This window comes from Falco peregrinus, chromosome 12 (assembly GCF_023634155.1).
Source record: "Falco peregrinus isolate bFalPer1 chromosome 12, bFalPer1.pri, whole genome shotgun sequence".
In the NCBI taxonomy this organism is placed as follows: Eukaryota; Metazoa; Chordata; class Aves; order Falconiformes; family Falconidae; genus Falco; species Falco peregrinus.
The window spans coordinates 1,734,856-1,752,655 of NC_073732.1; the positions used below are offsets into that span (position 1 = coordinate 1,734,856).

The 17,800-nt window shown below is 53.4% G+C and overlaps 1 protein-coding gene across 1 annotated transcript; it reads left to right on the top strand.

Moving 5' to 3' along the window:
- The first annotated feature begins 14,067 nt into the window (after positions 1–14,067).
- Positions 14,068–15,045, top strand: SOX14 (SRY-box transcription factor 14). Its single transcript, XM_005241556.2, has one exon. It carries the CDS (start codon positions 14,177–14,179, stop codon positions 14,897–14,899), a length of 723 nt encoding a protein of 240 aa, XP_005241613.1. The 5' UTR covers positions 14,068–14,176; the 3' UTR covers positions 14,900–15,045.
- The last annotated feature ends 2,755 nt before the right edge of the window (positions 15,046–17,800 follow it).

Below are 17,800 nucleotides of genomic sequence, written 5' to 3' on the forward strand. Positions count from 1 at the left end.
TTAAATATAAGCAGGGTTTCATGGTCACCAGAAGCAGAAAATATATTGCCTTCCGATGGCATCCCAAGGGGTAGGGGAAGAGTCCCAACCCAGCGCTTTCTCCCAGGAAAACCCAAGTGGTCCAACTGGCAGCGAACAGCTCCAGCTCCCCTGGCCACGCTTCCCGGGTAGCTTCCCCAGCCCTGCCGCGGGCTGGAAGTGGTGCTGCAGCCAGCATCGCCCCATCCCCAGCTCTGCCCCAGAGGGGCTGTGGCTCTTGACAAGCCTTGTACAGATAACGTGCTTAACACCAGCATGGGGCAAAGGGAGGCAGGAGCGGCGGCGAGTGCAGCGATGCATCCTGTAGTCTCTCAGGCCCCAAGGCAACTCCGCGCTAATCGCTCAGTTCCCCAGATTAACGCTGGGAAAGCCACAATTTGGCAGCGTCAACTGCCCTGGCGGAAAGCCCAGCATTCATGGAAAATTCAGGAATTCCTGGATTTGCTCCCACAGCCAAGGAAAATGTCTGCTCCCTACACCCCTCCCTCCAGCATCTCAGATAATTTTGGTGATCACCTGTTCACCGGAACACCAGAAAAACGTCACCTGGTTGTGGTGACCACAGCCTCATCCCACAGCCATCACGCACCGGCACTGACCATGAGCACTGCTGTGGTTGGGGTCTTCCAGAGCACAGAAGCCGGTGGTCCCTGCCCTCCATGCATTCCCGGTTCGGCTTGATTCAGGGCTGCATGACAACAGGAGCGATCAACTGCCTTTCATTAACAGGGGCTAACGAGCGCCCTGATTATCAGCATCCTCGTTCTGAGCACCAAAATGACGTTGACCCCAGTAATACTCCGGAGAAGCCTGTCCTAGCTAATCCAAAACAGGCTGCCAGCACTGGGGGCTTTGGAGAGCAGTGTTCATCATGCAGAAAGAGGGGAAACTATGTTAAAAAAAAAAAAAAAACAACCATACAAAAAAGCAACATGAACCTCTTGGTTGAAAGGGGTGGCTGTTTTGTTTCCAGCTGGAGTCAGCCAGGCTTGAACACAAAGGTCACCATTGGCCCCAACAAGAAAAAAAAAAAAAAAAAAAGGTAACTGGTGAAGCCAGTGAGGCTGGATGAGTTTCCTAGATGGGGGTCAAAGAGGGGAGAGCTTTTAGCAGTGATTTGCACTCTTCGAATGAAAGCTTTAGGATTTTGCTCCACTTCAAAGAAAAGATGCCCAGCCCGAGCCAGCCCCTCCTCATCACGCCGGCAGGCAGGAGCGGTATTAGCACTGCTCACATGTAAGCGGAGGGAGCAGGGGGCTCACACCTCTCCTCCTGCGCCACTGAAAACTTGCAGGGGAGATTTCAAAGCACGGTGCAAAGATTTAGCTTCCCGGCTTCCATTGACTGTAATAGCAGCTGACCAGCCAAATCCGCAGGCAGAGCTTCCCAGGCTGGCTCCCTCCTCCCCGAAAAGCACCGCTGCTGTTCAGGTTTGGGGTGCGTGTCGGGGATTCGGGAAGGACGTGCGTCAGCTGAGACCGTCTCGCAGGTCACCGGTGCGGGAGCTCCGCGACGGGCAAGCCCCAGGCGTGGGACATGGGTTTTGGTGTCTCAGGCAAGAGGGTGACCCTTCCCTACCGCCTGCACCAGCACAGACCCACCTTCTCTTTGGGCTCTTACACGGTGGGGTCCCTGACCTTGTGTATAGCCCTCCGGCTTATTTCTGCAGACTTTTAAACTCTGGTCATCTATCAGTACATCCTAAAATGTTTCTGGCATCTCCTTGTACCTTGACACCCAGATCCTCCCCTCTAGGGTCTGGAGTTTCTTTGCTGTTTCCCTGTCCCAGGCAATTTGGATTGGCAGCTACAGCCTCGGCTGATGCAGGCGGCAAGCTGGTCCTTTCACTTCAGTGGCCCTGAGCTATTTCAGAGCAGCTGGGACCTGCCTGTGCTGCTCACTGCGCTTCACAGACACTGGTGGGAGTGGGAGTGTTTTACAAAGGTGGCCCGTGCTCTCAGCCCCACTCTGTGACGGTGAAAGTGTTGCGTTGTTGGACTAAGAAACCAGCCGTGTCCTTCTGCAGACCCCCATCCCTTCCACAGCCCCCTGCAAGCCCCGGGCTGCCCCCCGCCTGCCTCCACCTCCCTGTGCTCTGGCAGCTGCCCCCCAACTCCTCCCCACCCATTTTAGCCCACAGCTAAAATACCTGCTGCTGCCTGACTCTGCTCTTACACCGGTTCCCAGAGGGGTAGAGCAGGGCATTAGCACTCCCCTTTAAAGAGCTCCTGCCTGGTTTTTTGCTTTTATTTTAGCTGTGATGCTAAAACGTTGCAGGCACAGCAGCACCCCCGTGTTTCAGAGCATTTATCCTCCTGAGCTTAAAGTAGAAAAATGTTGCTATCCCCACTATGTCCCCCACTTTTTATCCTAAACTGAGTTTGTAGCATTCCTGTTTTCTCTTCCTTTCCCCCTTTTCTTGAGGCAGAATTATTGTAAGATTCCAAAATGTGGAGTATCGGCAAACCTATGTTTTTAAATGGAAAATTTCCAGAGGAGAAACGTTCCTGTTTTGCAAGGGAAACAGAAAACGCATTTGCATCCTTGAAATTTCCTGCATTAGAATAAAAAGCCCTTCCAAGGGAATAGGGCTCAAAACAGAAATATTGTGCAACAGCAACAGAAGAATGGAAATGGGCAGCATTTTTGCAAACCTTTTTGCACTCTTGCCTGAGAAGGTAAAGTTTTTGGAAAAAACAAAACAAACAAACACAAAAAAAGCCAGGATGCAATTTCAGTGTCAGTTCAGGTCTACAAAAATAAACCCCAGGTTCTGGAGGAAGGACAAATGCATTGAAAGCTGCTCTGCCCAGCTTTACTATGACCAAAGAGGTGCTAAGCCTTGGGGTAGGAGCCACTGGCTTGGCCTGGCAGGAGAAGCCAGCCCAGGCTACTCTCCTGGCAAACAGGCTCTGCTGGTCCTCTCCAGCTGGTTCAGAGGGATCAGACCGTGGGAGCAGAGAGACCTGGAGATCACAGGGATGCTGCTGGGAGTGAGCAGCCCGTGCCTGGAGATGTGCTGGGAGGCCATATTCCTATCCCACTTTCTTTCTGGACCTCTTGTTCCTGAGATCCTGCTGAGGATCAGGAGCAAAGCCCTCTGACCCTGGCACCCAGCTGTGTACCTAACAGATAATGATAAAAGGCATTGCATGAGTCAGAGAGAAAGTCTTTGGGCTGCAATTAAATACAGAACCAGGACTGATTAATTGGAAAAGAATCCTCAGCAGTAAACGGAAGAAAACACTCAGCCCACCGCATGTGTTAGGGCAGCGATGGGGATCAGCAGAAGGCTTGGCACGGCCAAACTGCCTTCCCTCGGGACTCAAGCACACCTTTAACCTTGGGGGAAACTGTGTGCTGGGATGCTACCAAAGCCAGGAGCTGGAGAGAAGAAGCCACACAAGAAGGAAAATTTCCTCCTCTTACTCTTTTCTTCATATTTGGAGTTAGTTTTGGGGACATGTCAGTGAAGAGCAGCATATGCACAGAAATAAACCCGCAATCTTCACTTTATCTCAGTGGTGCTGCTGTAGTAGAAATGTGTTGTCATCCCACAGGGGATGACTCCAGTGTTAACAGGGGAATAATAGCAAAGAAGGGGGCTAAAGTACTTATTTCCTCTGCTTTGATTCATTTTGGAGACTATCTCCTCCTGCGTCGCTGACTGAGGACAGCTTGAGATGTGAAGTCGGTTAATTGTTACGAATCCCTGGAGCAGGATTGCGAGCCATGTGAAAACACCGAAGGGAGCAATAATCACCTGCGACTCTGGTAAGAGGGCTAAGCCTATGAAATAGGGGGATTCATCACTTCGGGGAGCACGTGGGACCCATTTATGCAGCTGCAGCGAACCCCCCACCCACGCTAAGGGGTCGGGCGCAGCCCTTCGGGCTGGGATGGGGCTCATCTCTATGAAACTGCTCCGCGGTGATTTAGGGACTCCAGTGACTGGAGAATGGGTGGTGCCAGCAAAGAGAGAGCACAGTAAGCCCCTGCTGAGGACACAAGTGTCATTACACAGTTGCTTGTGTCACTGCAGCCTAAAGGGAGGCACTCAGCTTAATTGTTGCAAAGTTGTCTTTATCCTGGTAAAATTGTGCAGCGACAGCTCCTTTGGTCTAAAAACCCTGACGTCTCCTTCTGGGCAGGTCTGCTGGTGCAGGAGCCACGCAGACCAGACTCCCAAGCGAAAACCAGCGTCAAGCAGGGCTTAGAGGATGTAACAGCCTGGGTGTGACAGTGGAGTGGCCTGTTTGCCTACGTACCCACCACATCTGGTACGTCTGAGAGAACACTTCATCATCACAAGCCATCGGATCACACCAGAGTCAGAGCACCAGAGGGAAATGAAGATGTTTTTTTTCATGCTTCTGCCCCAGACTGTGTTTGGATGGACTGAGTAGCCTGATCTCATGCCTACAAGTAGTCCTTCCCAGGGGAGGGTGGTGATCAGGGGAGTTATCTGCATACCCCACGCTGGATGGAGTGTGAAAAGTCAGTGCTGCGCACAATGCTCTCATTCTCTCTCCTTGCCCTGCAGATTTGTAGCTGCTGATTAAATCCCTTTTCAGAGGGGAGGGTTACAAGACCCCTGCACGCTTTCCCAGGCAAAAACCTCTCTGCTCCTTCTGTGTTTTCATTCGTCCATCGGCCCCTGCCCACTGAATAACAACAGTAATTGGATGTGTTTAAATAGCACTGCTCATTATTGTTTGGCCAGTAATTAGACAACTCTCCCATCGCATGCATCCTGGCCACCATTTGCCATGGAGGAAGGCCAGCCACAGCTCCTTCTCCTCCACTGCTCCCACCCGCGTCCCCTCACCTCCGCACCCTGCCCAAGTCGGGCATGCGAGTTGTATTCTGGCAATAACAAGTTTTCTTTCCCTCTGTGGCCAGTGGGATGCTGGAGGTACATTGGGGCAACCTCAAGCTGGTCGTTTGTTGGGACGGTAATTGCCTACAGAGTCAAAGGGCTGGAACGGAGGAGCTGGGGCTGATCCACTGTGCCGCTTGGGCTTCTTGGCATCTGGGACTGAGGCAGGCAGTATAGCAGAAGGGAGCGTAACGCTGTTCATATACCATCCCAGGTGCATTCTGGACGGCAGGCGGAGAACACATTGCCTTGGTGTGTTGAGTCTTGGAGATGTATGGGCAGCGCTGGCTGGCCTCTGCGAAAGCTTGGGTGTTGAATAGACACCAACGTTCTTGAGTCTGACCACGGGTCCAAGTGGCCTGGGCAAGGACCACCACCCGTGGGCACCGATCTTTGTTCCAGCAGCCACGCTTGCAGGAGAAGCAGAGGATTCCTGCCTGGTGGAGCAGGTTTGCGCTGAGTATCTCCGTGGTCCTCCCTCTTTGCTGCCATCACTCGCTAAAAAGGAAGGGGGAAAAAAAGCCCTGTCACCAATCCAGGCTCAGAAACAGCAGCAAATGACTTGAATCACCATTCAGATGTAGATACCAGATCAATAACGAGTATTTGCCCACAGCCCATTGGCCACATGTCTTCACATGAGCCATGCCACGTCTCTTTATTATGACTAATAGACACACTTGCAGAAATCAGAATCTATTTCCAAGTGATTCATGAGCATGTAGGAAAAGGAAGGGGGGGGGAACAACAGACTAAATACACCTGGTAATTTATTTGCTATGAATAATTTGAGCAGTCCCAAGTGACGGAGATATCTTAGTTATTTTTCCTGGGGGGAAAATTTGCAGGTGCTGCAGACTGGGTGTGCTCCAGAGCAGGCCCTCCCTGTAATGTTTGCCTCCCCCACCCCAGTATAAACCTCTACGTCCGTCTTTGGAACAAGATATAAGACATGCTTCATCCAAGTCTTTCATTAATTGCGTTTCTGGAATCTCCTGCCAGCTAAATTATTCCCTGCAGAATCCCTGTCTTGAGGGTTAGGAAAGGGTTACTGAGCGTGCCTTCCCATTCGGGCTGGGCGGGTGGAAATATCGTTGGCTTTCATCTCCAAACCTCGTAAAGAACAAGCAGCTGCTGGAGAGATGGGCACCTTGTAAATCATCGCAATAAATAAATAATGAAGCGGGCGCATCGCTCTGTCGTAGGCAGGGCTGTGCACAAGGGCTGGGCTCTGGTCCCCGACCCCGCGCGACTGACTCCGGAGGAGACGTCGCTGGCTGCTCTCCTGCTCTGCCCCGGCGCGGGCCATTTGCCCTCATGCAGCTCCTGGGGAGCACGCGCTGAAGTTTTGGGCCAAGGTTGTTGGAGTTTTTCCTTGCGGGTTGCAAAGGAGTAATTTTCTGGAGCCCGGCCCTGCTGTGTTAGTCGGCAGAATAGCTAATGCGAGCGGCAGCTCCTGCATGTCTCACATTTTGTGTCACCATACTGTAACTGTAGGGTTTTGTCTTCTGGCACCACCAGACTGTGATGCATTTCATTATTGTTGCTGTTAAAATTCAGAGAGATTTTTTCCATCAAATATCTTTGTATTTGTTTCCAGAAACAAATGATTAGCATTAGTATTCATTAGTATTCGTGTTAACAGTTGATAAAGGGCCCACTACTGTAGTATCACTGCATAGCACACAAAATTCAATTAAAAATATAATAATTTCCTCAAGCCATGATCATATAATCTGTACCATCCCCCAAAATTAGTTCCTGAGACTTTTCCCAAAGTTTATTGCAGAGGGATCTGTTTACCAGTGAAAAAGGGCCCTGAGGCAGGGATGTGGTGGTCCAGCAAGCAGGACCTGGCTGGAGGAGGTGGGAGAGGGCATGTGCAGCACAAGCCAGCAAGGCTTTTCCGTAGTGCCAGGCCAGCGCAGCTCTGCTCCCAGTCGTCGTATCTGTCTTGGCGACAGAGCTGGTGTGTCTTGGTACCACTGTGTCCCCCACCAGGTTGGATCTCCAGGTGGCTCAAGGGATCAAAGTCTTCTCCATCCCAATGCTTGGCCACCTCCACCCCTCTGACTGACTCATTTTTTGGAGTCCAGCAGTGATGTTTCCTCTCTCCCAGCTTTGCAGACTTGTTTCACAGCCTTGCTGGGCAGAAGGTCCATCTGACGCCCAAGGAGGGTGCTGGAGATGGTTGCATGGCTGGAGACCTCAGCACTGCTGCTTGCTCTTGAGAAATGGTTTCTGCAGTCCTGGAGAGGATGCTGGAGGGGCCTTTCCCTTACTGCTGGGGACCCATTGCCAGATTCCCCACCAGAACATGGCATCTGACATGACATTTAACTCACAGCTAACATCCCAGAGCAAAAAGATGGTCTACACAGAGTCTGTGTGTAAAGGGTGGGCACCTTCCCTGCTTAGGGTCACGTGGCATTATTCTGCTCTGCTGAGCCTCTGAGGAGCATTCCTGGGCTGGGGGTGAGGCAGTGAGGAGGTCTGCCTCTAAGATGCCACCGTGAACTTCCAGCAGGCAACATAAAGCATCTCAGAGGCAGCTGGGCTCCTGTAAAGCAGCATTTGGATAGAAACCATTGCAAATTCAAAGAGTACAGGTGGGTACGTGCTTTGTGGTTTTCCTGAAGCTGATCGACTCGGCGAGGTCAGTGGCAGGGTTGAATTTTCAATAAACAACAGAAATGAATGGCTGTTTTGACCTTTGGTTCAGTCCAAAGCTGTGTTTGCCAGACAGGCTTGATCAGCATCTCAATATCTGATGTGCTTTGCACAGAGTGAATTCTATGGAGGGTCTCAGAATTGAGGCAGAAAAGTATCTGTTACTGCTGGTTGTCTCTTACTACCATACAGCATCTCTTGCTTACTGGAGCATCTCTTACAACTGTGGTCCATCTCCCGCAATTCAGGACCTAAACAACAGGGTTGAAACCTCCCTCTGTGCCCTGGAGGTTATCCAGATCATTTTGGACCACCAGACGGATGACTTCTCCAGGGTTACGACAGTCAGCACTTCGCTGTTGGTGCTCCTGGAGTCCTACCTTTATGCTTGGAATATCTCGTGGGGAAGAAACGGCCTCCGGTGCTCCAAATTTCCGAACCCACCCCTGGAGTTTCACCCTGAGACACTGAGAACAGTTGTGTTAGAAGGGAAAAGAGGTTTGGGGGTCTTCCAGTAAGATAAGTTGTCTGTTCATCAGTTCTTCGGTGGATTTTGAGCCTTACCTTCTCAAGGGATTTGTATTTCTGGTGAGTATGTTCAACTGAAGTGCCGTATCAGTGTATGTGAGAAGAGCAGGGAGGAAACAGTATGGCTCTTGCATGGTTTGGTTCACATAGGTGGGAAGCGAAATGTGAGTTTAACCATGCTGTGTGCCTGGCTGAAGTTATGCGGGCAGATCTTTCACAAGAGTGGGCACGTTGACCAAAGAGGGCAGTTTTGACAAAAAAAAAATCTAACTCCCCCTTGTCAGTGTGTGTGATGCTGACAGATCCAAAACAAATGAAGTGGACATGAATTGAACCACCCTTCACTAAAATAACAGATGCTCCTGAAACTTGGAACACTGCGGCCCTCAGGGACATCTGCAGCAACTGCCTTCAAACACCATCCATCTCATTCAGATACCCACATGCCAAAGGCGGTACTTGGGGACAAGGCATAGGTTTGCACAAACCGGGGCTGGGATTGCATAAATCAATAGGAGGAGTATTTTGCTCCATATCTTTGCATCTTGACCAGACCTCCACTCTTCATGTTATTTAACTGTACTAGAAGAATAACAGCAAGGTAATACTTTTGAGAGTATCCTCTGTTTGCAGAACGCAGTAGCTGTCACATTTACCTGAGCTCCATGCGCTTCCCATGTGCAGCTTTCAACAAATGTCAGTGATCCCGAAAAGGCTGCTTCAGAGCTCCCCCGAAATACCAAACCCTGCAGGTCGCTTCCCTCCCCTACCCCAAGCTTTTCACCCAGCCTGGGTTCGCCTCCGTGTTTCTCCATGCCTGACATGTAGCTGGGAATAATCACAGTCCTGTGCCTCACCCTGCACCAGGCAGGACACTGTATTACAGCCGATGAAGCCATCAGCCTCCCCAGAAATGGAGGCGGGTGAGTACGTGAGATAAACAGTTCAGCCTTGGCACTTTTCTTGGAACTTGCTGCTTCTATTTCAGAGCTCGTGTGCCTGAAAGCCTGTCTGTTTTTTTCTGACTGTATCAGTTGGTCTAATAAAAGATACTACCTTTCCTTACAAGCCTGCTCTGCACTTCTGAGCTTAGATCGTTTATCCTTCACTTCATGCTGCTGACAATGACTGAGGCTCCCTGGCCGTACAATATCCAGGAAGTCGATTCTGTGTCAAGCCCCCGGGTTTACACGCAGGGCCGCAGTGAATATACTTATTTACTGGAGAGGCTCATCAGCAATCCCTCCTGCTGCTTTTGCTGCAGAGAAAGCGAACAGTGATCCTCGCGGACCCTTCCCTGGGGACGTGGGCTGGTGTACCCAAAGACCTCATGGGGCTCTGCAGCGTGGGTCTACCCAATGTAGGGGAATCCTGCTGGGTTTCCACTAGGCATTTCTCACCCTGGAAAGGATGAGCTACTCTTTAGCCACTCATTAGCTATTTTTAACAGCTAACATTGCTAACGAGAGGGCAGGATGTGGCACAGAGGTGGCACAGCCCCAGGAGTCTCTTGCAGGGGTTGCACCCAGCGACCCTTTGTGGGTCCCGTGGAGCCCAAGCTGCTGACCCTGTGCAGGCACTGTTGGTGCTCTCCACCCCAGCCTCATGCACTCCACAGTGGCAGCAATGTCAGCCCAAGTGGCTGCTGACCTGGCTGCAGTCAATATTGCTCAGTGCAGCATTTCCACATGAACACATGCAGAGAACTTAATTTTATTGTCTGGGAAGGCTGCTATAGTTCAGGGCACAAAATCGTGCTGTAAGGCAGTCCTGCTGGCTCACTAGTCAGGACCCTCACCCCAGGGGCTGTGAGAAGACCTGCAGCAGTGAAATGCCCACAGTGTTGGCAGGGGACAGGTTTCCCAGCAGCAGGGGCTCACCAGGGTGACTGGCCACACTGCAGGGTTATCACCTGCTGGGAGCCTGAGCCAGGAGGGAAATCCCCAGTGCAAAAATATACATTACCTTCCTCATTAACAGCAGACTACAAAAATAACCCCCAAAACCCAAAAAAACAACCAACAAACAAACAAAAAATAAGCAAACAAAAAACCCCCCACCAGACCCTGCAAAAGAATAATGAACAGATCACCTGTGAGAAATTACTTCTGTAAATGCATATAGCACCATATTAAAGCATGGGGCATTTATAGGACACCATGTAGTATCACAGAGAGATAATATGAGTAGGACAAAAGTTAAGTTTTGAAAGGGCTGTAAACTTGAGCTTCAGGGCATAAATCGGGTCCGAATTAATGGGGGCTGAGAGGAATCTTTATTTTTGTAGCAAGTTATTCTGCAACTCTCATACAGAGTGTGGTGCCTTCCCAGGAAGCATCTCTTGTTGGCCAGCGTGAGAAAGCGTTGGGCAAACCAGATCGTGGGATGATCCAATCTGCCACATCCATCACTGCTACCCTCTTCTGTCATGTGTGTACAGGGTAGTGACCTGCTCCATTAAATCTCTCCGTACAGAAGGCTGTATCGGTGTAACTATTTGTTGCTGCAGTCACACAAATGCTTTCCTCAGGGTTGGGAGTGAACGGAGCAAGAAATATTGCACACATGCACAGGGAATAACCTATAAGTACCATAAGTAGTCTGTTCCGCACAGTGTATGTGAATGCATCAGTGCTGCATGCTTGTATGAGCTGGTGTGTGCATGTATTTTACATAAGTATGTCTCCCAGCAAACATTACATGATGGCATGCAATTAAATGGGTCTTTTTTAATATGTGGTGCATGCATAAGGAAATGTATGTATGCACTTGCATGTGAAATAACCAGATACGAAGAAAAAAACATCAAAATAATCCTTCAGTCCACTAAACTAATTCTATATATTTGTAAAAAGCATTGCTGTTGGTTGGAATCTCGCCAGGTCACGCAGAAGGACTGGTGTCCTCAGTGTCTGTGAATAGCACCAGAGACCTGAAAGTCTTTCTGAAACGTGCTCCCTTCAATTAAAAATGAATTAAAAATCCCCTCAATTTCCTAGTGCCTGAAGCATTAAAAAACGTTCTTTAAAGATCCATTATTTTTCCAGCAACTAAAAGTTTGGATCAGGAGCATTCTCAAAACACAGGCGCCGTGCTCTTTGCCTCTCACTTTTGGCAATTGCAGCACTGAAAACCCGATCACAATTCCTGTGAGGAAGAGGAGGAGGAGGAAGATGAAGGCAGAAATACAGCTCTATTTGTGCTGATATTAGATCTCGGGCTACATGATCTCATCTAATTTAAAGTTACTCCAAATGAACTATCTCCAAGAATATAATTTTAATGTTTCCATATCAAGCCATTCTTATCTTTCTGCATTACCATGATATCATTCAGGAATAATAATCGCACTGTTAGTTTTGGTGTCTAAACAAGCTGGCGAGGAGAAATGGATTTCAGTCACCGCCCTGGAAATCGGTGGTGCCTCCAAAAAAAAAAAAAAAAAAAAAAGTTTAGAGAACCTATCCTCGGGGGATGTACAACTGCAACAGATGCCCTTCCAGGACAGATGACTTAGGGTAAAAATGGAAGTATTGAAGGATGGAAGCGTTGGCACCTCGAAGGAAATCTATCTTTCTGCTTTTTTTTTTTTTTTTTTTTTTAAACGGGGGCATACACGGGATGTAAATGAGCAAAATACAGCCCGAAATGCCCCGAGCGGATCGGAGTGTGTGATGCATCAAGGCGAAGGCAGCCAATGGAAGCAGGGCTGCCGATTTGTTATCATTAATATTGCGAGGCAACATTAACTGATTGGAAAGATTTTTCGGGAGCAGGCAGAGCCGAACGATTTGCCTTGCTCCCCGGATTTTTGCGAAGGACGCCAGGTTTCCCTCCTTTAGTCTGCGCCAGGGATGACGAATGAGATAATTCCCCCTCCTCGATACCCCCCCCCTCTCCCGAAGAACCTGAGAATGAACAATGAACCCAAAGGGAGTTCTGAATTTTAAACGGCGGAGGGAAAAAACCCAACACGGGGGGTCGGGGGGGCCGGGGGGAGCTGCGCCAGCGCGGGGTGACCCGCGGGTGTTCCGAGGGGCAGAGCGCGGCAGCCGGGGTCCCAGCACCGCCGCTTCCACGGGGGCAGTGGGGGTAAAAAAGAAGTTTCCACACGTGTCACCCTGCCACGGCCACGGCCAAGGCCGCAGGTGCTTGGGGGGGACGGGCAGCGCTCGGGGACCCCCGGCCCGGGGCCGCGGCGGGCGCCCCCGACGGGGTTGCCGAGACCACGCGTGGCAGGCGGGTCCCCGAGGGGGGGGTAACGTAGTTGGCACCGGGGGGGAGGGTAGCCTGGGGAAGGGGCCGCCTGCACCCCCCTTTTTTTTTTTGTTTGCGGATCCCATCTGGACGCAGCGGCTGGTAGGGACGGGGAAGCCCCCCGTGGGAAGAAGGAAATTTTCCCCCGGAAGAATCGCTGCCGTCCCAGGGCGGCGGGGGTGGGGGGTGGGGGGGATGTCCGTGGGGGATGTCCCGGGGGGGGTCCCGCCCGCAGCCACCGATCTGGGCACGGGGCTCCCGGCGAGGGCTGAGAAATTCGCGGCGCATTTCTGGGGGCAACGAAAAAAGCCGGTGGGATGGGGCTGGCTGCCGCGGAGCCGAAGCCCCGGCGCTGCCGGCCCCGGCCAGGGGAGCGGGCTTTAAATCATATTCCCCCTCTTCTTCCTCCTCCTCCTCTTCCTCCTCCTCCTCCCCGGTCCCGCACGCACACGGCTCTGCCGGGAAATGAAAGTAATTTATTGCAAGCGGAGAGGAAGAAAGCAGGAAATAAGGTCGGGGTGGTTTATGCTGCTATTATTATTTGGGCGTGGGGGGTGGCGCAGGTAGGTGCCCACCGGCAGCGGCTCCCCGGCACGGAGCGGCCGGCGGCGGGGGCTTCGCACCGGGCGGGCGGGAGGCGAAGTTACCGGTGGAGCGGCGGCTGTGCCCCGGCGGGGGGTACGGGGGGGAGCCCGGAGGGGCCGGGGCGGCCGCCTTTCCCCCCGGCTCGGAGACTCCCCCCCGCCGCGCCGCCCGCCCGACTTCTCGTTGCTCTCCCCGTTCGCCGTCGGGCCCGGGCGGGCGGGGCGCGGGGGCGGCCCGGCGGGGGCTTTTCGGAGCAGGTTTGTTAACCAAAGCAGGTGCTAAAAACCAATAAGCCTGGAACAAACGCGGTCCCCCCCGGGAGCCGGGACAATTGTTTCCATTTAATAAATATTTTCCCCACGGGCGTTTCGCGGGAGGCAGGCAATTATTCAAAGCAAGCCGGGACGCGGACCGGCTCCCGGGGTTAAGCGGGGCCGCGGAGCGGGGGAGGCGGGGGCGGGCGGAGGGGGGCAGCCCGGCGCTCGCAGCCCCGACGGCGGCGGCGGGGAGTCCGGAGGGCGCCGGGACCGGCCCCGCTCCGCGCACCGGCGGGATGGGGGGAGGATGGGGGGAGGATGGGGACGCCCCCCCCCCGCCTCCCCCGCAGCCGCTATTAGCGCCGCAACTCACAAAAGCCTTCCTTCGAATCTGCGCGTTCGCGGGGTGGGGGGTGTCCTGCTTTCCCCTCCTTTCTTCCTCCTCCTCCCTCCCCTGTCCCCTCCCCTCCTCTTCCTCTCGCCCTTCCTCTCTCCCCTCTTTTTAAGCGGGTCCCCCTCCGCGCTGATTGGGCGCCCGGCCGCGCTGTGACCGCCCTGCCGCTATGTCAGCCTGCGCGCCGCAGCCCCTCGCCTTTGAACTGCCCCCGCGCCGCGCCGCGTCCCCACCGCCGGCCCGCAGCTGCGCCCGGCGGCTCGCCGCCCGCATAGCCGCCCGCCGGGCCCGCGGGCCCACCGCCGCACCGCGCCGCACCGCACCGCTCCGCTCCGCGCTGCCCCGCGCCGCTCCGCGCCCCGCCCCGGCAGGGCTGCCGCCGGGGACGGCGTTGGCGGAGGACCTGTGATGATCAGCTGAGCCCGCTCCTCCCGCTCCTCCGGCTCCCTCGGCCTCCTCCTCCTCCTTCCTCCTCCTCCTCCTCCCGCCGCCGTCCGGCGCCCCCAGCGCGCCCCGCACCGCTGCGCCCCGCCGAGCCGCCCGCCCGCCCGCCCGCCCGGCCGAAGCATGTCCAAGCCCAGCGACCACATCAAGCGCCCTATGAACGCCTTCATGGTGTGGTCCCGCGGCCAGCGGCGCAAGATGGCCCAGGAGAACCCCAAAATGCACAACTCGGAGATTAGCAAGCGGCTGGGCGCGGAGTGGAAGTTGCTCTCCGAGGCGGAGAAGCGCCCGTACATCGACGAGGCCAAGCGGCTGCGGGCGCAGCACATGAAGGAGCATCCCGACTACAAGTACAGACCCCGGCGCAAGCCCAAGAACCTGCTCAAAAAGGACAGGTATGTCTTCCCTTTGCCTTACCTCGGGGAAACCGATCCCTTAAAGGCCGCCGGGCTTCCCGTGGGGGCCACTGACTCTCTGCTGAGCTCCCCGGAGAAGGCCAGGGCTTTCCTGCCTCCCACCTCAGCACCTTACTCCTTACTTGACCCCAGCCAGTTCAGCTCCAGCGCCATTCAGAAGATGACTGAGGTTCCTCACACCTTAGCCACCAGCACCCTGCCCTACGCCTCCACCTTGGGATACCAGAACGGGGCGTTCGGCAGCTTGAGCTGCCCCAGCCAACACACCCACACTCACCCCTCGCCAACTAACCCGGGCTATGTCGTGCCATGTAACTGTACCGCTTGGTCGGCTTCCAGTTTGCAACCTCCAGTTGCCTACATATTATTCCCAGGCATGACCAAGACTGGGATAGATCCCTATTCTTCAGCACATGCGACTGCCATGTAACACCCACCCACACCCCCACAGGCGTGTGCGTGTGTCCGTGTGTCCCCCCCCCCCCCGGGTGGCAGCCGGAACTGGGATTCTTTCGTGTGCATGTACATAAAACCTGCAGGAGCAAAAGGCCGCCCGAAACAGGACTCTGCTGCCCGCCGCGGGCCGGGACAGACGGACGCTGCCTCGGGGACTCGGAGATGCTCTCGCCTAAACCTCGCCCCGAGAGCTGGCCCGGGCTCGGGGGGGTCTGCAACCGCGGGGTCAGATAGGAGCCCGCCACTTGTAAGAGTTGTAAATGTGTTTAAAAAAACAAACAAAAAAACCCCACCAACAAAAAAACAAAACGACAAAAAAGCGAACCTTGAACTGCCCTTTCGGGACAAAGCGGGGGGAGAAAAAGAAAAAAGAAAAAAAAAAGAGAGCGAGAGAGAGGCGGTTTCAATTTTTATTTATTCTTTTAACGTCTATGAGTTCTCCAGGGTCTCTTGTCACTTGGACTTGACTTTGGGAAGTCCCGGTCTCACTATGATTTTTGGTTTGTTTTGTTTTGTTTTTGCACATTAAAAGACGAGATCAGCTGTGTTATATATATAAATATATATATATATATTTTGCCACCACGCACTACTAGGTGAAATTGCTTTTCATGTCAGAAAAAGGCTCTTCAAAGTTTTAAAAAAAACACCCACAGAGGGGGAGAAACATTTATATTTAAAACATGATAGTGTTTGCTTAATTTAAAACATGATAGTGTTTGCTTAATTTAAAACAGATAGTCCTTAAATTTGTGTGATCCAGTGAGACTAGATCTAAGTTTACTTTAGACAGAGCGTCAGGTATGAAGTCAGGCAGTAGAACTGTAAAAACTTAATACTACTACTAATAATAATAATAACGAAAAACCGAATAAAAACCGATGGTAATTTAAATATGTTTTCACAATGTCTTGGGGAAGAAGAAGAAGGGGGAAAAATGTATCCGGCAGGATTTTACCTCGTTAAACCTTTTCATTTGTTGAACAAAGACGTTTTGAATAAAGACAATCTGTCATCAAACGAGGGCAACGGCGTGGTGTAAGTGCGGTGCCCCGCTCCCCGGCCCCGCGTTCCGCACCGGCGGCGGCGGGGGGCTGCGGGCGATGTTCCCTGCGGGCGGGGCCGACCCCCGCCCGCAGTCCCTCGCTGCCGCCGCTGTGGGACCGACCCCCCCTTTCCCCGCCCCGACAGCCGGTCCCCCCGGGCCGGGGTTGGAGCCGGGCCGGGCTCCGTTGGAGCCCGTCGGTGAAAGGCGGCTGCGGGGGTGAGAAAACTTCGGGAAAGCGGGGATGGAGCCGCGGCACAGTCCGGTACCCGCGGTGCGGGGGGTGGGGGGTGGGGGCTGCTCCCCGCCGCCTGGGCCCCCTCCCGTCGGGGACCCGGGCTTTCCCAAGTTGCCTCCGCCGCGTTTGAAGTTTTACCGTTGCGAGGAGAGCTTTGGAAGGAGGGGAGTGTTGGTGGCGATGGAAGGGTGGTGGTGTTGGTATTAGCATCCTGTCCGGATGAGCTAGTGATGTTTTAGCGGGGGGGGGGGGGGGGGGGGGGGCGGCTATTCACGGGGGCCCCCCTTTGTGAAGGGAGGGAGTCTGGCTGCAGGGGGGGGCCGCAGCGGAGAGGAAGGAGGAAGGCGCAGAGGTCCGTCTGGAGGAGCTGAATAGCCGGAGCGATGCGTGTTTGGATGTGCTTTGCTCATTAAGTGCTCTTTGGAGACCGATGTTAGAATTAAACGGCATAACACAATTAACATACATGGGCCTTGAATGGGAGGGTAAGCAGAGGAAGAATAGATAGATAAATAAATGAGAGATCAGGCGAAGGTAAACAAAAGGGGAGAGGAGAAAAGGGCTGAAAAGAGAGGTTAGAATGGCTGCTCCAGCCTTGTTTAGCATAACAAAACGGCTCTTACAAATCAGGACAATTTAAAGGAGCTGGCTTCGGGAGGGCCTGGGAGCAGCGGGGACGATCCGCTGGGACACGCGGGGCTGAATCGCCCCGGCGTGGGGCAGGGAGGCGCGGCCGGGAGCGCTGTTGTAAACCCCGGCTGACAGCGGCCTGTCAGCGCGGGTGACAGCGCCGATCGCTCAGTGTCCTGCGACATCCGCCCGGATTAGTCTGACAATGGTCGGAGGGAGAGCGAGGCGGGGACGGCGCCTGCCCGCCCGGCCCGCCGGGCCCCGCCGGGGATGGGGCAGAGCGGCGGGGGGCACCGCGCCCCGCCCCGCTCCCCACCGCCGCCCGGACCCTCCGCAGTCCCGGTCGGCCGGGCCGGGGGGGGGGGGCGGCTCGGCGGGGGGGCGCTCCCCTGCGGCGGCCCCGGAGGCTGGGGGGGTGCGGGCGCGGTGGGGCCCGCGGGGGCGGCAGCGGGGCGAGGTGGCGAGCGCGAAGCGACAGGGCTGGAAACTTTAGCAGGGATCGTTCCTTCCTACTTTGCTTCCTTCTTTCCTTCCTTCTTGTTTCTTCCCTCCTTTCTTTCCCTTTTTACTCCTTCCTTCCTTCCTTTCTTTCTTTCCTTTTTCTTTCTTTCTATCTTTCTATCTTTCTTTCTTTCTTTTCTTTTCTTTCTTTCTTTCTTTCTTTCTTTCTTTTCTTCTTTCTTTCTTTCTTTCTTTCTTCTCTTTCTTTCTTTCTTTCTTTCCTTTTCTTTTCTTTCTTTTCTTTCTTTCTTTCTTTTCTTTCCCTTTTTCTTTCTTTTTTCTTTTTTCTTTTTTCTTTCTTTCTCTCCCTCTTTTCTTTCTCCTTCTTTCTTCCTTTCTTTTTCTCTTTCTTTTTTTCTTTTTTTCTTTCTTTCTTTCTCTCCCTCTTTTCTTTCTTTCTTTCTCTCCCTCTCTCTTTCTTCCTTCCTTTCCCTCCTTCCTTCCTTTATTCTCTCTTTCTC

Bases quoted from the DNA above. Each gene is read 5' to 3' on its own strand.
- SOX14 (XM_005241556.2), top strand. From the start codon at position 14,177: ATGTCCAAGCCCAGCGACCACATCAAGCGCCCTATGAACGCCTTCATG.